This window comes from Anolis sagrei, chromosome 4 (genome assembly GCF_037176765.1).
Source record: "Anolis sagrei isolate rAnoSag1 chromosome 4, rAnoSag1.mat, whole genome shotgun sequence".
Classification (NCBI taxonomy): Eukaryota; Metazoa; Chordata; class Lepidosauria; order Squamata; family Dactyloidae; genus Anolis; species Anolis sagrei.
This window is the reverse complement of record NC_090024.1, coordinates 195,261,742-195,286,776: the sequence shown is the minus strand read 5'-3', so window position 1 is coordinate 195,286,776 and position 25,035 is coordinate 195,261,742. Positions and strand designations below refer to the sequence as shown.

Genomic DNA, 25,035 nt, shown 5'->3' with positions numbered 1-25,035 from the left:
AAGACGGGCATCCACTCTAACCAATAACGCACCCCTCGCATTCCTGCCTGTCCCGCCACTTTTCCTTCCAAGCGGGCCAATCAAGAGGCTCTCATTGAGTCCGCGAAGGGGCAGGGCAAAGTGAAGCGGTGGGCGTGGCCTCGTTGTTTCATGCGCTTCGTTATTTGTTGATATCGAAAGGACTCTAACCAATCCGGCTGCGGAGCCGGGGCGAGTTTCCACCAATAGGGGGGCAAAGGGACAGATTCAAACTGATAAGGGATTGACAGGAGAAGCAGGGTCCTTTCAGCAGAGAAAAGAAGAATCACACTTTGACAAGAATCGGAGGAATTACTCAGTGAGTGGCCGGGATGCAAGCCATTGAGAAGGGGGGGGGGGATAATTGGAGGGGGAAATCGTACCTAGGAGTGCATCTACACTGTGGAGTTAATGCGGTTTGATACTCAGTGTTATGGAATCTTGAAGGCTTGTTTCACCTCTGTCCAATAGTGCTGGTGACTCAACAAACTACACCTCCCATGACTCCCATTAAGGCAAGGCAATTAAAGTGGTGTCAAACTGCATTAATTCTTCAGTGTAGATGCACCCTGGTTGGAAAGGGAATTTAAATCTATTTTAATATTTTGTATTTCATTGTACTGCTTTTGAAATTGTGGCTCGCTTTGGGTCTCAATCCTGAGAAAAAGCAAGATAAAAGCAAGATAATAATAATAATAATAATAATAATGCCTTGTGAGCCATGGATCCATGGATGCCTCTACTCTGTAGGATTAATGGAGTTTAACCCCAGTTTAACTGTCATGGTTCAATGCTATAGAATCATGGGAATTGTAATTTGGTGAGACATCGTTACTATTTGATAGACAAGGCCATACAGACCTTGTAAAACTACAGCTCCCATAGCTTATTTATTTCTTTATTTACATTTACATGCCGCTCTTCTTAGTCCAAAGAGGACTCAGAGTGGCTTACAAGTTATATGTACATACAATATATTACATGATTAGCATAACACAATCTCAGTATTATATATTACTATATTGTACTATGACTGCGAGAAGATCCAACCAGTCCATCCTCCAGGAAATAAAGCCCGGCTGCTCATTGGAGGGAAGGATACTAGAGTCAAAGTTGAAATCCTTTGGCCACATCATGAGGAGACAGCAAAGCCTAGAGAAGACAATTATGCTGGGGAAAGTGGAAGGCAAAAGGAAGAGGGGCCGACCAAGGGCAAGATGGATGGATGACATCCTTGAAGTGACTGGACTGACCTTGAAGGAGCTGAGGGTGGTGACGGCCGACAGGGAGCTCTGGCGTGGGCTGGTCCATGAGGTCACAAAGAGTCGGAGACGACTGAACGAATGAACAACATATTGTACTATACTATTCTGTAATATTTAGTAATATTGCATGTAATATGAAATATAAAGTTATTATATTGTAGTATTATTATTAGTAGTATTATATTGTATTACATTACAATATTATCAATATTATATGTCTATACAATATTTTATATTATTAGCACAGCATGAACTTGATAGCATTGCGCCATGGCAGTGAAAGTGATATCAAACTGCATTAATTTTACAGTGTAGATGTGGAATGCAAGCTATGAGAGTCTATGGTGACCTCCATTTAAACTCATGTGAACCATTATTATTATTATTCTTGTTTTACTATTTACTCTGTTGTTATCCTGCCTTTTCCCCAATATAAGGACTCAAGCCGGCTAACAAAAATATCAAATTCAAATGCATTAAAATACAAATATTAAAACAAATGCTAAATGCTTTGTATCATCAAAACCATTAAAGTGCTGACTTTTAAACTCCAAACATTTTACAGTTAAGGTTTAAAATGTTGTGATCCCAGCTGTCATCATTGTTCCTTTATGGCATGGTGAAACCTTGTTTTTGTTTTGCTTTTCCAGTCAAGGTTGCCTCAAGGGGAGGTTCTGTGTGAATTAGCACAAAAAGTGGAGAACTGGAGTAGTGAAGCTTCTTTGGCAGTGTGAAGAAGGGCTTTGTCCCCTATCTGCTCATCTCAAAACTCTTGGGAAAGAAGTGCAGAGACGCCCTGGAGTCCCTCGCGGCACAGACTGACCTTGCTATGTCCACCAGCAGTTGCAGTTTTGCAGACCGGTGTGTGTCTGTCCTGTGCTGCAAGTTCTGTCAACAAGTGCTCAGCTCCCGAGGCATGAAAGCTGTGCTCCTGGCTGGTGCGGACGCAGATCTCTATTCCACAGACATTCCTCCCACCAGGTGAGTGGTAATTTCATATCCAACAGAACCGGTTTTGTTTGTTGTCTTGTGATCCCATCAGGAAGGTTTACATTGCCCCTAAACCACATCGCTTCATCTTGATTAGGGCAGAGGATCTATTTGTGATGGCACCCTTCCAACGTTTAGCTGTGTCATTCATGCTAATAAAGGTTAAATGCAATGGTTAGTCATAATAACAACAATCACTTTTATTTGTTACCCAACTCTCCTTACAGCTCGAGGTACATAGTTAAAACACCCAGTTGAAACAGCAATGCCATTAAAATACACATATTAAAATACATAGGACAGAGGGTAAAACACCAATACTAATAAAAGATAAAGTTAAAACTCATTGCTTAAAATTAACTGGGCAGGCCTGGGTAGTAAAGCAATGCTGGTGGCATGCATTTAATCTTCAGATTTGAATTATGGTTCATGGTCACATGATTATAATAATAACACTATGTAACAAAGGCTGAAAAAAATCTGTTTCTGTTTTGAAAGTGTTGCTTCCTGTTTAATTGTGTGGTACCAACTTTGAAAGTAGTTGCTATTGTACTTTAGCACAGCAGTTGCTATTCTATTTTAGGCCGGGCTTTAGCACAGCAGGTTAACCACCAGCTACAGTACATCTTGCCAAACGAAAGGGTGACCATTCGAAGCCTGGGTCAGGGTGACTCTTAGCCTTTAGCCCAGCCTCTGCCTACCTAGCAGTTCGAAAGTAAAAATGTGAGTAGATAAATAGGTACTGCTTAAAAGCGGGGAGGTATTTGAGGCATCCATAAGGTAATGCCAGAAAAATGCTGGCGATTCAATCAAGGAGGAAGATTATGAACAAAGTGACATCACCCCACCCCCATGCCTGAAACCGAAGCCTCCAAGATGCCGAAGATGGGAAAGGCCTATATATACATCTATCTATGTACAATTGTCTGTCTTGTCAGTGTATAAACGACGTTGAATGTTTGCCGTATATGTATTCTGTGATCCACCCTGAGTCGCCTTTGCGGTGAGAAGGGTAAACTATAAATACTATAAATAAATAAATTCTACTTTAGCACAGCTATTCCCTAGTTTTGTGGCTGCCACAAACTATGTTGAATTGGTTGAGACTCTGTGAGATATTCACTGAAAAACTATAGCAAAATGTTCTGCAGAGTGTCTTAATAAAACTTTTTCATGTTTTTATGATGGACCCAATTAGGAAATGACATTTATAACCCAGGAACAAAAATTGTGTTACATAGTGTAGTAGTAGTAGTATCAGCAGCAGCAGCAATGCAGTAGACTCTCAGCCAGCATCCGCAGGGATTGGTAGATGCCAGATCTGGTTGCTTGGGAGTTTCTATTAAAATAGGTCTACCTAATACTATTCCTTATACTATACCACACACTCTGTATTGACTCTCCTCAAGGTACAACATATTTAAAATACATAGATAAAAGCATAAAACCATTAAATACTTATTTTAAAAGACATAGACATTGGATTAAAATACATTAAAATCATTAGTACTAACAATATGCCACCTTAAAACTCATAGTTTAATTCTTTTCTTTAATTTAAGAATTATTTTATTTTAATATTATAATACACCTACAATGCACATATACAAACATATACACATACATAGATAACCCACCACCCACTTTGCAGTTACCCCTCATCCCACCCCCACTGTTAACCTGCCAGGTTGGCAATTCAACTAAATGTGATTACTACGCACCATATGCATTTCATATGTGTATGGACTGCAAGAACAGTTATGCCATAGCTATTCATTTGAAACTGCCATTGACTGAACTGCCATTATATACACCCCTTACAGTATCTTTCATAAATATAGGAACATGGTGTTCTATTTGTGGATTGTTATTGCTATTAATATTATTCAGCTCCTCAGATGTAGGTAAGCTACACAGGTAGTTAGGCATGTGCTACTTTCTAAAGACTTGCACATCTGTGATCCAACAAGGTAAATGCGTTCCTTGAAGCCACTGTATTGTGTCTTAATATGTACTTTGCAAAACTATGGATTTTTGAACACTGCAAAAAAAAAAAGTTGTGAATTTAGTTTGGCAAATTCAGAGCGGGGGGGGGGTGATCCCCAATCAGCGGCTTAAATTGTGAAAGGAAAAAGGTCCTAATGTTAACCTTGTGAGAATGTTACTGTGCTGATACTGTCACTTTCACTTCCTTTGATAATCAGTTTCTGGTTTATTTGTTGTGGTAACAGTCAAAAGACCAAAGCACGATATTGCGTAAACCACAGGAAGACTGAGTGTGTATGAATCAAAGTGCAACTGCTAAAGCATCAGCCAAAAAAAGTGTCAAATAGTGTTCAGTATAATATGTAAGAAAATACAATACTTCTAAACATCTTTAGTGTCACTAAAATGTAAAATCGTGGAAGTTGTTGTTTTATAAGGCCTTTAGTTGACTTTGCCACATAGTGCTGGTGCCTTGCCAAACTACAACTCCTAGGATTTCATAGCATTGAGTGGAGTCAAACTCAATTCATTCCAGTGTAGATGCACTCCATGGCAGTTGAAGTGGAATCATAGCCCTGCAGTGATGTAACGTCAAAGGACTCAGAGGGCTGTCAGCAAGTATTAGTGATTTTTTTTTTTGTCGTGACAGGAGCGACTTGAGAAACTGCAAGTCGCTTCTAGTGTGAAAGAGTTGGCCATCTGCAAAGACGTTGCCCAGGGGACGCCCAGATGATAACACTATGTAACAAAATTTTGGCGGGGGGGGGGAGTCTGTTCCTGGTTTGAAAGTGTTATTTCCTGCTTAATTGTATGGTACTTACTTTGAAAGTAGTTATTATACTCCAGAAATTTCGTTTTTGTGACTGCCATTTTAACCTTTTGTACAGACTACAAAAGCAACGTTTTTGCAGTTTGATCAATTTTTTCCGTATTTTTTATGATAGAACCAATTAGGAAATGACAATTATAACCCAGGAACAAAAATCACGTTACATGGTGTCATTTATCTGAGAAGGTATGTAAAAAAATTACCAATTGGCCCTCAGGTAAGCAGTACTGAAAATTAGCTATGGTTCTGTAGTATTTAATGTGTATACAGAAACATAGTAAGCAGCCCTACATTAAGCCAGAGAATTGTTCCTTGACTGCCTCTGCTGAGATTGTCACTGGGTCCCTATGGCTTCAGACAAGTCTGCCCAAGCCTTCCCTAGAGATGGTGGAGACTGAAGCATATGCTCTGTTGCTTGGCTGCAGCCTTTCCCCATTCTTCATATTTATTCTCATTGAGTACATGTGTCATATCGTTGGTGCTTGACAGCTTTCAGATTTCAAAGCAGCCAACACAAAATAGTAGAGTGAAATAATTTTAAAATGCACAGAATTTTAAAAAAATGTCTTAAAATGTCATAGAATAAGGCAAATAAAATGTATCTTAGCCATCTCTAAAAGGCTGACATTTATTCAGAGCAAGCAAATATATTTTAAAGAAATGATAGAACAGTTTCTTCATCGCTGATAAAAGGTAAAGATAAAGGTTTCCCCTTGACATTAAGTCCAGTCTGGGGGTTGGTGCTCATCTCCATTTCTAAGCTGAAGAGCTGGCGTTGTCCATAGACACCTCCAAGGTCATGTGGCTTTACCTGCCTGCCAGAGCAGTACTTCTTGATTTACTCACATTTACATGTTTTCGAACTGCTAGGTTGGCAGAAGCTGGGGCTAATAACAGGAGCTCATCCTGCTCCCATCAACATTTCAGTCAGCAAGTTCAGCAGTCAGCGGTTTAACCCACTGCATCACCAGGGGTTTAACTCGCTGCACCACCATAGCAGATAGTTTTTATAAATTTTGATAAAATTCAAGAACCCATACACTTAAAGTAACTGACTAGTATTAATTGCAACAATTCCATGTGGTCATACATGATGCTTCTGTAGTCTTGCTCAACAATGAAAAACATTGACCATTTTTGCGGTGGCGCAATGGGTTAAACACTTATGCTGGCTGAAATGCTGTCCTCAAAGGTTGGCGATTCTATTCCATGAGACAGGGTGAGCTCCCATATGTCAGCTCCAGCTTCCCATGCGTGAACATGAGAGAAGCCTCCCACAGGATGGTAACACATCAGAGAATCCCCTGGGCAACATCTCTGCAGACAGTCAATTCTCTCACACCAGAAGTGACCTGCAGTTTCTCAAGTCACTTCTGACATGATAAAACAAAACAAAACACTGAAATGGATATTGGCTCTTTTCCCTCAAACCAGAAAGCTATGTTGTAGTGTCTTGGGAAATTATACAGGTCAGAGATGAAATAACATTTTTCAATAACATAGCTGTGTTTAATGTGGCTTTGGGCGCTGATTTTTTTTTTTTTATAAAAAACACAATAAAAATGTATTACGCACCATTCTTTAACTAACTTGATATTTTTATTGTTTCAATTGTTTCTCAGTTTTGATTACTTTTGGACATTGATGCTCCAGTGTAATTTCTTTTAGTGCTTTTGGATGGATGTTTATGTTTTATACCAGCAAATTAAAGTGTTTCTGAAAGTCTGTTAGAAGACTTTAACCCTTTTCTCATGGTTACTCCCCAAAGAAATCTTACTGAGTCACATATTACAAAATATAAACATTGAAGTTACGAAAAAAAAACAACGTGATAGAGTAAATCTGAGGTCAATTTTTAGATTTGGAATGCCAAATTTCTATAAAACTAGCATAAATTTATTTAAAATTTTGCATGCCTAGGCTATTTACCACTTTTGGCTTCTTTATACTGTGCTGCGATAAATGATTAGTGTGGTAGCTGGATATTCTGTTAGCGCTGAGCAGTTAAACTGAAGAGAGAGCTAATGTATTGAAAAATGCCAATGTTATGAGACTATAAATCAAGTATGGCAGCCCTGTATCGGTGCATTGGTGACTACCTGACACCTGAATAACGTCTCCCATGGCAACTTCCAGCAGTAAAAAAACAGGAACTATCTGACATAGATTAGTACAGGGAAGAGATACTTTTGCTTTACTGTTGCATTGTTTCAGGAATGCAAGAACAATGGCACTGCTTCATTGGTAACCAATGGAATGCACATCTAGGAATGAACTCAGATTAATGGGTGTTTCAAACTATTCAGTCTGCACATGCAGATTCAGCTATTGTAGAGAAAGCTCTTGACACTTTTAATCTGTCTCCCACACCTGTTCATCTTATTCTGTTGCTATGATTCATGACTAGCCATCGATATTGCAGCTAGAAGGATGCAAAGCTGGTGGAATGGTCATTACCTGGACAAACGTTCTGCGGTACATGTACACTGGTTGATCAATCGGCTGGTTAAATGGAAAGGGGAGAAAGGTGTTTTGTTTTCAAGGGGGAAAGAAGAACCTAATCAGTTTGCGTACATTTTGGGATTTAATTCTGGTTTGTAATATATTGCATTTCTTTCATTCTTTTTAATTTTCTAACCTTTTCATTTAGACTTTGCATAATGATTTATTGCTCATCTGCAAGAATTAATATTGCATTCATTAAAAATCATTCATATACAATATAAACCTATCCCCACCTGGGTTGATGCTATAATATGTTCCCTCCAACCAAAACTGAGGTGTTGCCAGGCATGAGGGTGTATTCAATGGCTTATATAGAGACAGACCCTTAGCTAAGTCATCTATTGACACTGCAACACAGCGGCAGACAAAGGCAATGAAGGTGTCATCCTGACCATCACGGAAGAGTTTTGGAGATTCACTCGCATTGGCTTAAAGCAGTGGTTCTCAACCTGTGGGTCCCCAGGTGCCCCAGCCTACAACTCCCAGAAATCCCAGCCAGTTTAGGATTTCTGTGAGTTGAATATTATTGCATTTCTTATTTCGGAGTTAAGAAACAAGACACACTGGTGTATGGAACACATTCTTTCGTTGCAGAAAACATATAAGGTGGCATATCTCTCCAATTTATGCCACTTTCTGAGGCAGGGCATAAAGTTGAGAGATGGGAAACATTTAAGACACTGCTACTAATATTATTAAGTGTAAGCAAATGTACATCAAAATCATAGAATTGGAAGAAAACACAAGTGCTATCTAGGCCAATCTTACTCCACTATGCAGGGATACACATTCAAAGGACTCCTGGTAGTCATCCATCCTCTATTTTAAAACTTCTAGAAGTAGTAGACTCCACTCACTCAGAGGCGATGTTTTCCTGGACTTATTCTGTCCATTGTATTTATGCTTCAACTTTAGCTCTAGGGTCCCTGTGAAGTTTTAATCCATTAATCTTCAAAGACATAACTGTGGTCGCTGCAATATCAGTATGTAAGGGATCTTGTAACACCTTAGAGACTAACTGAGATAATGAAGTTGGTAGTGTAAGCTTTTGTAGATTATAAATATCTGAGGAAATAGAGAGGCTTATGCTACCAACTTCATTTGCTTAGTTAGTCTCTAAGGTGCCACAAGAACCATTAATCTTGGCCTACACTGGTAACATAAGGGAGTTAGAACAGTGTTCAGAACTGACTCTTTATAAATATTTCAGCTAAAGTACTCAAAGGATAGATGACCTGCTTTTCAGATGTGTTGGGCTGCTATTCATCAAAGCCTGAGAAAACATTTTACAATCTTCAGGGTTTATGGGATATGTAGTCCAGAGTTAAGGGGAGGAACACAATGTTGTCTCTTTCTGAAAGATAGAAATTAGATGTGTTTCTAAGCAGTGTTTAGGTGTTCTGCACTATTCAAAACCTGCAGCAGCAATCGTATTTCCCTAAATTGTGATTGCTTTGCGTACATTCTTAATGTATTCCCCCATAAGAATAAAATTGCCTGACATTCTAATATAAAGGAAACTGTGACGTGTACACAATACAGGAATGGAAACTATGCAGCCTCTGGAAGTTCTTGAACTGTAGTTCCAGCCCTTCTCAACATTGGCTGTGCTGTTTACTGGTTCTGGGGTGTGAAATAATAGCAGGAACTGTAAGGAACCCAAGCTAGAACTATAGTCATAGAGTTGGAAAAGACCACAAGATCCATCCAGTTCAACCCCTTGTAATGCAGGAATATCCAATCAAATCACTCCTAATAGATGGCAATCCAGCCTACATTTAAAAACCTCCAGAAAAAAAGAGACATCACCACACTCTGAGGCAGCATATCCCATGTTGAAAAATTCTTAGCATCAAGGTTTTTTTCTCCTAATGTTCAGATGGAATCTCTTTTCTGTAATCTGAATCCATTGCTCCATGTCTTGGTCTCTGGAGCAGCAGAAAACAAACTTGCTTTAGCCAGAATATGACATCATTTCAAATATTTACATATGACTATTGTGTCCTCTCTTGACCTTTTGTTTTCCACACAGATTCCTAAACCACTGTTGACTCAATTTTTATTTATTTATTTATTTGGGGTTCTTTTACCCCGCCCTTCTCACCCCGAAGGGGACTCAGGGCGGCTTACAAAAGCAAGGCACAATTTGATGCCTGCATCATAAAAACAATCAACACAAAATTACATCAATACACAGTTAACACCAAATATACATTATAACCATAAAATCAATAAAATCAATAAAACCAAATACAAACCCAGTTTCTCCTCTTACATGCTCAGCGTTCGCAACTCAAAGATCTAGTTTTACGTTCCACTTCATCAATCCTGCTGGTCTTACTCGCCTGGTTGTCTGATTTAATTGCCGGAGTGCCCAAAGGCCTGGTCCCATAACCAAGTCTTCACCCTTCTCCTAAAGGCGAGGAGGGATGATGATGCCCTGATTTCCCCCGGGAGTGAGTTCCACAGGTGAGGGGCCACCACTGAGAAAGCCCTGCTCCTCGTCCCCACCAGCCTCACTTGTGACAGTGGTGGGGTCGAGAGCAGGGCCTCCCCAGATGATCTCAGACTCCGAGGTGGGACGTAGAGGGAGATACGTTTGGACAGATACACTGGACCGGAACCGTACAGGGTTTTGTAGGTCAAAACCAGCACCTTGAATTGTGCTCGGAACTGAATCGGCAGCCAGTGGAGCTGGCATAACAGGGGGGTGGTATGCTCCCTGTATGTCGCTCCGGTGAGCAATCTGGCTGCCGCTCGCTGGACTAGTTGAAGTTTCCGAACAGTCTTCAAGGGCAACCCCACGTAGAGCGCATTTCAGTAGTCTATTCGGGATGTAACAAGAGCGTGGACCACCGTGGCCAGATCAGACTTCCCGAGGTACGGGCGCAACTGGTGCACAAGTTTTAATTGTGCAAAAGCTCTCCCGGCCACCGCTGAGACCTGGGGTTCCAGGCTCAGCGATGAGTCCAGGATCACTCCCAAGCTGCGACTCAACTTCAACTTGTGGTCTACTAAGACTTCTAGATTCCTTTCATATGTATTTTTCTCAAACCAGCTGTCACCTATTCTTTATCTGTGCATGTAATTTCTTACCTTGTATTTCTCCATGTTAACATTTTGTTAGTTTTAGCCCAATATTCTAATCTGTTAAGGTCATTTTGACTTCTGATCCTGTCCTCTGGGATATTAGCTACTTCTCCTAATTTGATATCATCTGCAGATATTATAAGCATGTCATTTATTCCATCATCCAAGTCATTGATAAAGGTGTTGATTCGCACCTAACTCAGAAAAAGACCCTGTGATACCTCACTAGTCACTTCTATTCAAGATGAAGATGAGCCATTGGTGAACATCCTTGGGATTCAAACCATCAAACAATTGAAAATCCACCAAACAGTAGTATTGTCCTAGCTCACATTGTACTACCTTTTTTGTAAGAAGATCATTTTGGACCTTGTCGAAGACCTTACTGAAACCAAGATAAACTACGTGAACAGCATTCCCCCCATCTATCCAGCTTGTAACACTAGAAAAAAAAAGAGAGAGAGAGTGCTTGGCATGACTTGTTTTTGTGTGCTTACAGCTGTTTGTTTCGAATCTTACCTGGTATTGATTTCAGGCTGACAGAGCTGTAATTGTTCAGGTCCTCTTTCTTTCCCCTTTTTATGTTGGGAGACAACATTGGCCCTTCTCCAGTCAGAAATGGCTGGGGCAATCTGACGGTTTTTTTTTTAAAAAAAAAATAATCCTTGGATGTAGTTCATTTGCCCCTGGAGACTTAAATTCATTTAGAATAGCCAGGTATTCCTCTATTATCTCTTTACTTTTAAGTGGTTTATTTATCTTAATTAAACTGAAATGGCATTCTATATTAAAGGTCATACCTAAGTCACGTGCACCAGAATTTAATGGGATTCGCTCTGTATTCTCCAAAGGGCAACTTTGTTTGATCGGTTTTTCAGGGGCAATGCCAAAAAGAAGAAGATTATCTGTCAAGCTCTTAAAAGCAAATGCTAAAATTGTTCACAAGTTCTACAATTGTTTGGTTATAATGCCTTGCTATTAGAGAAATGTATGATAGCAATTAGACCTGTAATTGAAAAAAATAAACAAAAAGAATATGTTCTGTGGAAACTTTGAGTCCCAGAATGCTTTACAGCTAACTGTGAAACTATGTTCAAGATCATTTTAACTACAACATTTTTCTTTCCCACCTCTGCCAGCACTGTTGACTTCACTGGAAGCTGCTATTTTACAGAAAATTGCAAGTGTAAACTAAAGAATGTTGCCTGTTTGAAATGGTAAGTAATATCTAACATAGCATTCAGTCTCTCTGTTAATTTGGGTGAAAGAACATGAAGCTGACTTGATTATTCAGTATTCCCTATTGTTTCACCACAAATTACCACACACTTCCAGAGTTGAAAAAGCATAGGCTAAATTTCAGCAATACAATGTTTGTTATAGGAAAAAAAGATAGAAAAACTTTGTAGAAACAGAAAAGAAAAGTTCACATTAGTATTCAGAAGCAACCAAAATTCCCCCATACACCCAAAGGGGAGCATACAACCTCCCTACTGAGCCAATTCAAAGTGCTGGCTTTAGCCTATAAACCCCTAAATAGTTCCAGTCCAGCTTACCTATCCGAACATATCTCCCTTTATGAGCCAGCTAGAGCACTAAGATCGGCCAAGGGAGGTCCTGCTCTCAGTTCCACTGCCCTCACAGGCACGACTGGTGGGAACAAGAGATAGGGCCTTCTCAATGGTGGACCCTCAGCTGTGGAATTTCCTCCCCAGTGAGATCAGATCAGCCCCCTCCTTCCTGATATTTAGGAAACTACTTAAAACTTGGCTTTTTAAAGCAAGCATTTGGAGAGTGAGAAGAAGCAGCCATGATAACTTCGGGATTGGTGCAATGTCCAATGTTTTATGTTTTGGGTTGTCTATATTTGATGTTTTATAGTTTACCGGTTTTAATCTATTGTTACATGCTATTTTAGTTATGTGTTGTATTTTATATTTTGTGAGGCATTGAATATTGCCATTTACTTTGTTGTGACTTTCTTTGAGTCCCCCAGAGGTAGAGAAACGTGGTAAATAAATAATTTAAACCATTACTCTAATCATGTTCTGGGAAATTCTTATCCTCAAGCATAATCTCAGCTCCTTGCTGGCAGGAGTTAGGAAAGCATACCAGGGCTCCTCCAACATGGAGAAAAGCACCATTGGTAGTTATGATGGGGTGTCTGCAATTGAGTCCAATAGTGTTCCAGATCATTATGTGGATTGTATGCCAGCAGTAGCAACTAGGACCCCCCCCCCCCCCCCAAATCAGGTTTTCGTGGCTAAAGACCAGGAAGTTACCAGATTTGGATTTGCAGGATCCAAAGCCATTCCTTTGTCCCAAAACTGGCCTAGTTCGGTTAATTTGGAACTGGTATAGTGAATACATATTAAAAACATTATCTTCATAGGTTGATACAAACTGGAAGGACTTCAAATATAGCAGTGGATTGTAGTGCCTATTCATTGCTCTCCCTGCTTTGGACTGCGCTGTCCATAGTTTTTTGTTTCAATGCTTTATTGGAGTTTTACAAAACAATACAACAAAAAAGAGGCTGGACCAATGACAAAGCAAAAAGAGATGATTATACTATTTGTAGAAAGTTGCTACAGAATTATAAAACAGGTCTATAGAGTGATCTGTTTTGTGTTTTGTGGTTCCCTCAGTTTAATAGCATTCTCTTCCAAAAAGCGTAGCAATTGCTACAATTCTTCTACAAAATAAACTTCACTGTTTATCTTCTCTACTGGGTACAATATTGTGACAGATTGATAACCATTAAATCCTTGTGGTGGCTGATGAGCTGAGGGAAGGGGGAAGCTTTCCGCCACCACAGAAAGGAAAGAAGTTTCCCTACTCAGCTTATGTGCCAGGACTGATTAGATCTCATATCTTGTAGATCTACTCAACCTTGGAAGGTGGATCAATAGTCTTACCTTTTTTGACCTATGGTGAAGCAAGTGGGTGGTACTTGTTTTTCAAGGTTTTGTATTTTGTTTTGCGTCAACACAGAACAGTGCTTGGGTTTAAAATTATATTGCAGGGGGTCTGTAGGTGTTCCTGTGGATGTATATTGTCAATTGTTTTGGAAAGACATTTTGTTCCAAATTTAGTCAAACATTGACTTAGTTTCATTACATGAGGAAATCCCATTTAATTAACTTGTTATTTACTGAGGGAGACTTATTAACTGGTGATCCCTCAGCTTATTGTTTGGCCTCGCCTTTCACCTAAGAATGTGCATGTCAAATATTCTATTTGCTCTTCCAGTGGGAATGTGGTAGGTTACCACGTGATTGCTCCATGCAAACCTTGCTTGCTCTCCTGCAACAATGGACACTTCTGGATGTTTCACAGCCAGGCAGTTTTTGGAATCAACAGGCTGGATTCCTCTGGTATGGAACATTTCAAAGATTTCATTGTTCTTGACTTCCTGTCGTGTTCTGTCTCATTGTTTTCATTACAGGGAAATAGTTCTTAGAAAAAAAAATGTTTATCAGAAGTACATTGCAGCATCAGGCCCAGTAGCCCTACCTCAGTGGTTCTCAACCTTTCTAATGCAGCGACCCCTTAATACAGTTCCTCATGTTGTGGTGATCCCCAACCATAAGATTGTTTTTGTTGCTACTTCACAACTGTAATTTTGCTACTGTTATGAATAGTAATGTAATCATCTGATCTGCAGAATGTATTTTCATTCAGTGGACCACATTTGGCATAAATACCCAATACTCCCAAATTTGAATACTGGTGGGGTTGCGGAGGGAATGATTTTGTCATTTGGGAGTTGTAGTTGCTGGGATTTATAGTTCACCTACAATCAAAGAGCATTCTGAACTCCACCAATGATGGAATTGGGCCAAACTTGGCACACAGAACTCCCATGACCAACAGAAAACAATAGAAGGGTTTAGTGGGCATTGACCTTGAGTTTTGGAGTTGTAGTTCACCTACATCCAGAGAGCACTGCAGACCAATCTTGACACGGATACTGAATACGCCCAAATGCAAACACTGGTGGAGTTTGGGGGAAATAGACCTTGACATTTGAGAGTTGTAGTTGCTGGGATTTATAGTTCACCTACAATCAAAGAGCATTCTGAACCTCACCAATGACAAAATTGGGCCAAGCTTCTCACACAGAACCCCTATGACCAACAGAAAATACTGTGCTTTCTGATGGTCTTTGGCAACCTCTCTGACACCCCCTCAGAGGTCCCGACCCCCAGGTTGAGAAATGCTGCCCCACCTTGTCTTTTTAAAACTAGAATACTGGGCTTATTTTCTTTCTACATATAAATCCACTCTAGCTTTCTCCCAATTTGGTCCACCACCACCACCATTTCATCTGCTGTTTCAGGGAAGCCTCTTTATTTTTACATTCAGAATCAAGTGGCACTACCAATCTGCTGGTCTAAGATATCAATATCAGTCTACCTTCTGTCTACTCATGACATACACAAGTGTCTCAAGAGTTATACTGTGTCCTACCTGCTTCTAAAAATAAATCCAGTAAAGAAACACTGCAGGTGAAACTGTTCAGCTTTCAGTCTCTTAGGGCCCTTCCAGACAAGCCCTATATCCGAGGATCTGACCCCAGGTTTTCTGTTTATCCCAGATTATCTGGCAGTGGGGATTCATAATCCAGTTTAAAGCAGAAAACTTAGGATCAGATCCTGGGATATAGGGCCTGTCTTGAAGGGCCCTTAATCATTCAAAAATCACACACTGATTTGATCAGTGAATTTACTGTAGCCTATGCTTCTGACAGCTGGATTTTTGGAAATGCTTAACTCCTATAAATATCAAACAGCATAGGCAGCACACCATTGTGTTTTGTTCTGTGTTTTTTCATGAGTTGTTACACACAACTGTCTAATCTTAACACTGTAATTTGTAGGTGGCTTTTTTCATGTCAGCAGCCACTTGAGAAACTGCAAGTTGCTTCTGGTGTGAGAGAATTGGCTGTCTGCAAGGACATTGCCCAGGGGACGCCCACATGTTTTACTATCCTGTGGGAGGCTTCTCTCATGTCCCCGCATGGGAATCTGGAGTTGACAGGTGGGAGCTCACCCTGCTCCCCGGATTCGAACTGACGACCTTTCAGTCAGCAGTCCTGCTGGCACAAGGGTTTAACCCATTGCGCCACTGGGAGCTTATGCTTCTTGTAGCTACTACAGCATCCTATTATTTACATGGGCATTCTTTCGCCTATCCCCAAGTACAAGGAGAGAAGTCAAGAAATTTGTACTAGGAGCCAATACTAGGAGCCAAATCCATGCCCTATGGCTGGGAATGATAAACATGTGATCCTCCAAATTTTGTTGATCTGTAGCTTCCATCAGTCCTCATCTTTGGCTGGTTGATCAAGCTTATAGTCCCTACAACAGTTAAAATGTCACAAGTGCTTGGCCTATGACTTAAGAAAGAGACAGGTCATATTTGTCTTCAGGCATAGGCCAATTACACTATGTAACAATTTTTTCAAAAAATGCTCTGGTTTGAAAGTATTATTTCCTGTTTAATTCTGGTATGATTATTTTTAAAGTAGTTGTTATAATCCAGAAACTTCATTTTTGTGGCTGCCACAAACTATGTTGAATTGGTTGATACTCTATGAAATATTCATTGAAAAACTATAGTCTGATGTGCTGCAGGATGTCCCGCAAAAACAAAGTTTAATAAACTTTTTTCATGTTTTTAGAACCAATTAGGAAATGACATTTATATGTTAATTTTAATATGTTTTTAACTCCATGTTTTAATGTTATATTTTTATGATCTAATCGATAGTTATATGTCACTGTTTTTTTATGTTAGGTTTCGTATGTATGTGAGGCATTACATTTTGCCATAAATATGTTGGAAACAGTTTTGAGTCTCCCCCTGGGGTGAGAAAACCAGTATACAAGTGAAATAAATAAATAAATTTATAACCCAGGAACAAAAATTGTGTAACACGGTGTTATCATCTTACACTGTATTGCTCTGTTGCCATGTAATACAGTCTTCCCCAACCTGCTGCCCTCCACATGTATTAGTCCACATTTGTATCACCAGCATGGCTATGACCACATTGGTTGGAGATGATGGGTGATATATTCAACAAAGTCGATTCAGTACTTAGGATCTGAAGTCAGAATTGCTTGCTTTATCTTGGTTAGCGTGTCATAGTGACAAATATGTATTGCTGTAGGAAAAATAATAATTGGACCCATCGAGATTAGGGAATTCTCCCAAAGCAAAGATTCTCCAAAGGCCACATCCCACCCAGAACGGCCATTGGCTGCATTACTGTGCTAAACCTCCAAACCAAAAATGGCTAGATGTTTATGCCTGTTTTCCTGCTTGCTGCCCAGAGAACAAGCAACCACTGTTTTAAGAAAGAATTTAGGAGACTAAATATTATTATCTCAATTGGTTTCTGGGACTCCAGGTGCCACAGAATCAGCCAGAGGTGCAACAGCTGGTCTCTCCTTTCCTAAAATATAGGTTTTCTTTCACCTTGGAATTATTTTCTCCTGGGTGTATGCCCAAATGCTGGGATTTGATTAAAGTTTCTAATTAAAACTATAAATGAAATAATTATAACCTGCTTACACAAAGTCAACCAAGTGTTGATGACCACTTATCATGCACCAGTTCAGGAAATTAGCACTTTCGTGGCATTTAAGAGCCTAAGCTGGGAATAGCCAGCCCTTTCAAAAGATCACAAATGATTTTCGAGCTCTAGGAGCAATGCTAAAAGAATGTAATGTACAGGTGGTCTTTTCATCCCTCCTCCCTGTTGTAAGACACGGACCCACAAGAGCCAGAAAAATAGTACAGGTCAATGACTGGCTTAGAAAATGGTGTCAGGAGGAACGCTTTGGCTTCCTCGACCATGGCCTGCTATTCCAGGAGGATGGCCTACTGGCAAGGGATGGGGTGCATCTCACACAAGCAGGAAAACACTTTTTTGCTCACAGACTCGCAAACCTCATTAGACGCACTTTAAACTAGGTCCACCGGGGGAGGGGGACAACAGCCTTGCGAACGCTACTTTACCCATAATGTCTGGGAATCGCCAGAAGGCTAAACGGAGGGCTGCACAAACACAACAAGGACCACGTACCAAAAGCACAATAATCCCAATTAAACAGCTCAAGGGAAGATTCCAGGGGCTCACATGTCTTTACACTAATGCACAGAGCATGGGAAATAAACAAGACGAACTCCAACTTCTAGCACAACACCACAAATATGATATCATAGCCATCACTGAAACCTGGTGGGATGACTCCTATCGCTGGAATGTAGATATCGAGGGGTATAACCTCTTTCACAGAAACCGAACAAAGGGGAGAGGAGGCGGAGTAGCCTTATATGTCAAAAACTCTTATGCTGCAGAAGAAATTCAAGACAGCAATCTGGGAAACCAGCTTGAAATCATCTGGATAAGAATCAAGGGAACTGGGACTCAAAAAGATGTCGTTGTAGGCGTCTACTACAGACCCCCAAGCCAGGAGGAAGATCTTGATGAAGTCTTCTGCCAACAGTTGACCAAACAGGCACAGAAAAGAGATGTAGTAGTCATGGGCGATTTCAACTATCCCGATATTTGCTGGAAAACAAACTCGGCCAAGAGTACAAGGTCCAACAAATTCCTCGCTTGCCTTGCAGACAATTTCATGGTCCAGAAGGTAGAAGAGGCAACAAGGGGATTGGCTACTCTTGATCTCATCCTAACAAATGCGGAGGACCTGATCGATGCGGTCGAAGTGGTAGGATCCTTAGGGGCAAGTGACCATGTGCTCCTGCAATTTGAGGTACAAAGGAAGGCCGAAACTAAGACAAGTCAAACCCGCATTTTGGACTTTAGGAGAGCTGATTTCCAAAAAATGAAGGAAACGCTGAGCAGCATTCCGTGGACACAGATACTAAAAGACAAGGGAGCTACGGATGGATGGGAACTTCTCAAGAGTGAAATACTCAAGGCGCAATTGCAAACCGTGCCAACAAAGAGAAAAAATAGGACAAGTGCAAAGAAGCCAGAATGGATGTCCAAAGAACTTCTAACTGTGCTAAGACACAAAAGAGACATGCACAAGAAGTGGAAAAAGGGAGAAATCACCAAAGAAGAATTCAAACAAATGGCCAACACCTGTAGGGAAAAGGTCCGCAAAGCTAAAGCAAAAAACGAGCTCAGACTTGCCAGGGACATTAAAAACAATAAAAAGGGCTTCTATTCTTATGTCAGTAGAAAAAGAAAAAACAAGGAGGCGATAGGACCTCTTCGAGGAGAAGATGGGGCAATGCTGACAGGGGATAGGGAAAAGGCAGAACTACTTAATGCCTTCTTTGCCTCGGTCTTCTCACAAAAAGAGAGTCTTCAACCTCAGCAAGATGGAGTGGATGAGGGATTGGAGGACATCCAACCCCAAATTGGGAAAGAAGTCGTCCAGGAATACCTGGCCGCTCTTAATGAGTTCAAGTCCCCAGGACCAGATCAACTACACCCAAGAGTATTGAAGGAACTAGCGGAAGTCATTTCGGAACCATTGGCAACCATCTTTGAGAGTTCTTGGAGAACGGGAGAAGTTCCAGCAGATTGGAGGAGGGCCAATGTGGTCCCAATCTTCAAGAAGGGAAAAAAGGACGACCCAAACAACTACCGTCCGGTCAGCCTCACGTCGATACCGGGCAAGATTCTGGAAAAGATTGTTAAGGAAGCGGTCTGCAAACACTTAGAAACAAATGCAGTCATCGCTAATAGTCAACATGGATTTATCAAAAACAAGTCATGCCAGACTAATCTGATCTCTTTCTTCGATAGAGCTACAAGCTGGGTAGATGCGGGGAATGCCGTGGATGTAGCGTACCTGGATTTCAGTAAGGCCTTCGACAAGGTCCCCCATGACCTTCTGGCAAGGAAACTAGTCCAATGTGGGCTAGGCAAAACTACGGTGAGGTGGATCTGTAATTGGTTAAGTGGACGAACACAGAGAGTGCTCACTAATGCTTCCTCTTCATCTTGGAAAGAAGTGACGAGCGGAGTGCCGCAGGGTTCCGTCCTGGGCCCGGTCCTGTTCAACATCTTTATTAATGACTTAGATGAAGGGCTAGAAGGCATGATCATCAAGTTTGCAGACGACACCAAATTGGGAGGGATAGCCAATAGTCCAGAGGACAGGAGCAGAATTCAAAACGATCTTGACAGATTAGAGAGATGGGCCAAAACTAACAAAATGAAGTTCAACAGTGACAAATGCAAGATACTCCACTTTGGCAGAAAAAATGAGATGCAAAGATACAGAATGGGGGACAATGCCTGGCTCGAGAGCAGTACGTGTGAAAAAGATCTTGGAGTCCTCGTGGACAACAAGTTAAACATGAGCCAACAATGTGATGTGGCGGCAAAAAAAGCCAATGGGATTTTGGCCTGCATCAATAGGAGCATAGTGTCTAGATCTAAGGAAGTAATGCTACCCCTCTATTCTGCTTTGGTTAGACCACATCTGGAATATTGTGTCCAATTCTGGGCACCACAATTCAAGAGAGATATTGACAAGCTGGAAAGTGTCCAGAGGAGGGCGACTAAAATGATCAAGGGTCTGGAGAACAAGCCCTATGAGGAGCGGCTTAGGGAACTGGGCATGTTTAGCCTGAAGAAGAGAAGGCTGAGAGGAGATATGATAGCCATGTATAAATATGTGAGAGGAAGCCACAGGGAGGAGGGAGCTAGCTTGTTTTCTGCTTCCTTGGAGACTAGGACACGGAACAATGGCTTCAAACTACAAGAAAGGAGATTCCATCTGAACATTAGGAAGAACTTCCTGACTGTGAGAGCCGTTCAGCAGTGGAACTCTCTGCCCCGGAGTGTGGTGGAGGCTCCTTCTTTGGAAGCTTTTAAACAGAGGCTGGATGGCCATCTGTCAGGGGTGATTTGAATGCAATATTCCTGCTTCTTGGCAGGGGGTTGGACTGGATGGCCCATGAGGTCTCTTCCAACTCTTTGATTCTATGATTCTATGATTCTATGAACCATATGGACTGTTGCACCTTCAAGAGTGATGTGGAAGTGGGAATATTGATAGTGACAAGTTTGCAGATTCTTGCTGCACTGTTACGTAAAAACTACATTTTCTGAAATTATCTCCTTTGTACAATTGAAATGCTAACCTTGAACTAAAAGTTATATTTCATTGGCTTAAAAAAAAAAAAAGACTAAATGTACATTAATTGTTATTGCTGCAATTAAGGTTATGAATTTCTTTGGCAATGTTTTTTTCCCCTGATATCTTGGTCAAAGACAATATCTGCACTTTCTTTTTAAGGTACACACTTCTTGCTTTGGGGAAACTTGCCTGATTTAGAGGAAAGTGCAGATGAGGACGTGTCCAGCATCTCTGAAGAGGAATATATCAGATAAATCTTATCAACACTGTGTCTCTCACATTCCTAAGATGTGCAAATCCCATCAGGGCAATGCAAAAAAAGAGAAGGCAGTCGCTTCAGAGGAGCAATACCTGTTGACTTTAGATTGTCTGATCTAGTAAGCATCCTGATAAAAGACACACTTAATATGCGAAGGTTTAAAATCCCGTTCTTTCTGTTTTCTGAAGAGACACTTGCCCTCCGTATGCATAACTGGCTTCTGCAATCGCTTGCTGTTGCTTCTTAAAGGATAGAACAAGACAAGATCAAGGAGAGACGCTCCACATCACCATCACACAGTTACACCGAGAAGGTATAGCAGTAGAGAGAGAAACTCTGTGGTGTTTGACACATGGTGTGTTATCTCTTGGCCTGCCTGACCTCATTTTTTTCTGAACAGCTGGCTGGGCCAGGGGCTATGCATGGCTTCCCTTTAGGGGCCACAGCTAATGCGGCTACATTGCAAGCCACCACTGAATACTGACTGTGCCGTTGGCAGCCTTCCAGAACCCTATGTTTGGATGACATGAGAGAGAAGGGAATTTGGGACTTTCTTAAATCTAGGTCTTTCTGCATGTGATGTACAAGAGCAGCACACTTCTGAGCTTTGCTAAAAGCCTTGCTTTCGAAGAAACCTACTAAAAAGCTTCTCCCTGCCAGTATATGTGCAGCCAACAAGTGTGAGGGCATAGCCTGGGAAATGGCATGCTTCCCTGCTCCTAATGGAAAGAGAAGGTGTAAAAGAAGCATAGCAAAAGAATCTGAATTGTCATCTGTTTCTAGATCTATGGCTGCACATGATCATGAAACAAAGAGGTTAAAATAATAGTATCCAGGGAGTGGCATTGTTAACAATGTTTGCTGATCTTTTCCATTTTATGAGAAGAGACTAGCAGCAGGCATGACACCGGAGAAGAATGTAACAAATGCAAAGCCAGATTCAATAAAAATTTCCTTCTGGCTCCCTGCTGCTGGCACAAGAATATTCCCTACATAGCTGGTGGCACAGTGCCTTTTGGAAAGAAGTCAGCCAGGCATGGCTCGAATTGAATCCGGTCTCTAGTGTACTGAAATCAAAAGCAGCAGTTAGGTAGCTTGCAAGTTGAATAGTTTACTTTTCCCAAATTGATGAAGTGTCATCTGGAGTGTAATTTTTTAAAGAGTAGTAATGTGCTCTTGGAAAGGAAAAAAATATAGAACTGCAAGAATATTCAAGCGCTTTTGACACTTTAAATGCTCTAGTTTATGAGGTAGTTTACAGGCCTGGTAAAGATCCTGTGCCTCTGCTATAGTGAATTTGCAGTTGGTAGAAAGAACTTGCATGCCTGCATCAACTCTGAATCAATTAAACTGAATGAGCCATAAGCCTGTTTGTTTGGTTTCTTTAAAGGAATATGCTCTTGATATTTTATCTTGGTTTGCAAGGTAACTTGAGAAAGATGATACTAAATGAACTCTCAGAAATCAGTTTAGTTGCCAGGCTTTCTTTGTGCATAGATCCTCCTAGGTGTTTTTTTTTTTTAATATTCATTTTCAAAGGTGTGAGAGTCTGTGCTCACAGTGGCACAGAAAGGGATTGGGTGGCAGTACCATTCAATGAGAGTGGTGTGATTGTTAGGAAAGCAAGAAAGCATATTGGTTATGCATGCCATGAAAATAATAATAATCATCATCATCATTTCTAGATTTCCCTCTCTTTCTAGAGGGACTCATGGTGGTTTACATATAAAAAGGCAAACATTCAAAGACAAACATTCAATGCCTCAAACCAGTAACCATTTATTTTGTATGCCCAAAAATCATCCAATGCCTGATATTACTCCTGAAAATGATGGGGACTGTGTCAATACTCATTAGGGTGGGATAATAAGGGTTCATTTGGTGCAGGCTGGGGAAGAACAAGAGCAAGAAGAATGCTGTACAACCAGCCCTTTATATCAATGGATTCAATCAACCATGGCTCAAAAATTTTAAAAATCCAAAAAGCAAACCTTGATTTTGCCATGTGACAAGCACTACATTAATATGTAGGCATACCCCACTCTAGCCTCTCACCATTTGACAGATCCTTGGGCTTTCTCTGGCACTTGTTTGACATTTCATATGAGGGGCTCCATTTAGTATGCCATTTATATAATAGTACTGCAGTATTCATGGATTTTACTATCTACAGGGGTCCAGGAAGCAAACCTTGGTAGGAACCAAGGGCCCACTGTACTCTCAATTGATGACAGATGAGAAGTTCTTAAAGAAGAGGCTTGAATGTATTTTGTTATATATATTTAGGTCAACCAAGAGCACACAGCATCCAAAGAATTTCATGCTTTATTTTGTTATGTTACATGCACATAGAACCATATGTTACAGAACAGAACAATGTGCTAGTTAAGCATAGAGATTAAAAGTCCTGAATGACTTGTAGTTATCCAAGTGCATTAAGATTATGAGCACCTGTTACTCTGTTTGAAGCAAAAATTCAACATCTGCTGAAAAGAAATCCAAATCAAGAAAGGAAATACTATGTGAGTGTTGATGTGATCAAGCTTTAGAGCTATGTATTATATTTATTGAATATGGATTAGGAAGTGGGGGTTAAAATTGGTTTGGACTATCCATGGAGTTTCAGCTGACACCTATACTACAAGTGGTTAAGTGCTAATTCAAATACTTTGTATTGTGTTGTCAAAGGCTTTCATGGCTGGAATCACTGGGTAGCTCTGAGTTTTCTGGGCTGTATGGCCATTTTCCAGAAGCATTCTCTCTTGATGTTTTGCCCACATCTATGGCATGCATCCTCAAAGGTTCTGAGGATGTTAGGAGACATCCAGAGATAATGCTTCTGGAATATGGCCATACAGGCCGGAAAACTCACAGCAACCTAGACTTTTTTATTGTTTGCCAATGTATTTTAATTGGTTGGTTTTGTTTTGTGACTGTTTTTTGCTGCTTGTTTTGTTTTGCAGATATCTATTAGAGTTGCATTGTTTTAAATACATTGAATTGTTGTACCATATTTGCACACAGCCCTGATATGAAGTATATTCTAAAGTGTTTGAATTAATAAAAAAATCAAATAATTTGTCTTGTTTAATCCTTTTACTATGAATAAAAGTGGGAGATAGTATGGTCCTTTAAAACTTTGTTTGTTTGGTCTTCAACTCCCATTAGCTCTAGTTAGTATAGGTAATGGGAAACTGTTACAGTGATGCAATCTGGCAACTTGGGAAAAATGTGAACTTGGTAAAATGGAGAGCAGTGACAAAAGATGAAAACTGTACTAAGCGTGGAAAACTGTACTACGCGTGGAAAGAAGCCACAGCCCTGAGTTTGCTACACCTGAGCAGGGCAGTGGTCTCTCATTCATAGGATCATCTTGACAGAAAATAGTCAGAAGTCTGGCAACATCTGGCGTGCACAACTGCCCATCCCTGTTGTAGGTCCTTTAGGAAATAAAATGAGTGTCCTTTTTTTAAAAAAAAAGATGAAAGTATATTTGGGTCAGTCATCCATATCAGAGGTAGTAGAACAGTCATAACGTATGGGCAGAGATAAGTCCTAGATCAGAGATGAAAATTATGTTGCTCCCTAGATTTCATGTGACCGTTTTAAGATCCACCATTCTTTATCATTGGATGTACTGTCTTGGATTGTGGGAATTGAAGTCCAAAAATATCTGGACGACTATACACTTCTGTAGGATTTACCTATGGAGAATATTGCATTAAAAGCCTGGGATAGAAAAACAAAAGAGAGCTAATTAAACTTCCACTGTCTTGAGCACATATCAGTTTTATATATGTTTATGTGCAGTACATTTTGAAAAATTACTTGAATCATGTTAAAAAAGCAAAATATTTAATATGTTACAATGGCAGGTAACTAACTGAGTTGATATTCCTTCTCAGTACTATATTTAATGAATTAGATGCTATGGGTAGTGGTAAGTGGGATAAT

General features: G+C 40.4%; 1 protein-coding gene across 2 annotated transcripts; it reads left to right on the top strand.

Annotated features, from left to right (window-relative positions):
- Nucleotides 1-239: 239 nt before the first annotated feature.
- FAM72A (family with sequence similarity 72 member A) lies at nucleotides 240-22,605 on the top strand. Of its 2 annotated transcripts, none has more exons than XM_067468056.1 (5): nucleotides 240-337; nucleotides 1,934-2,264; nucleotides 11,823-11,900; nucleotides 13,936-14,060; nucleotides 21,270-22,605. In XM_067468056.1, the coding sequence occupies exons 2-5, from the start codon at nucleotides 2,113-2,115 to the stop codon at nucleotides 21,326-21,328; spliced, it is 414 nt and encodes a 137-aa protein (XP_067324157.1). In that variant the 5' UTR covers nucleotides 240-337; nucleotides 1,934-2,112; the 3' UTR covers nucleotides 21,329-22,605. The 2 variants fall into 2 exon arrangements, with proteins under 2 accessions (XP_067324157.1, XP_067324156.1); XM_067468055.1 differs by having other exon boundaries at nucleotides 20,982-22,605.
- Nucleotides 22,606-25,035: the final 2,430 nt, after the last annotated feature.

Coding starts and splice junctions, on each gene's coding strand:
- FAM72A (XM_067468055.1), top strand. CDS start 2,113: ATGTCCACCAGCAGTTGCAGTTTTGCAGACCGGTGTGTGTCTGTCCTG. Junction 2,265..11,822: donor ACAGACATTCCTCCCACCAG/GTGAGTGGTAAT, acceptor CACCTCTGCCAG/CACTGTTGACTTCACTGGAA. Junction 11,901..13,935: donor AATGTTGCCTGTTTGAAATG/GTAAGTAATATC, acceptor TTGCTCTTCCAG/TGGGAATGTGGTAGGTTACC.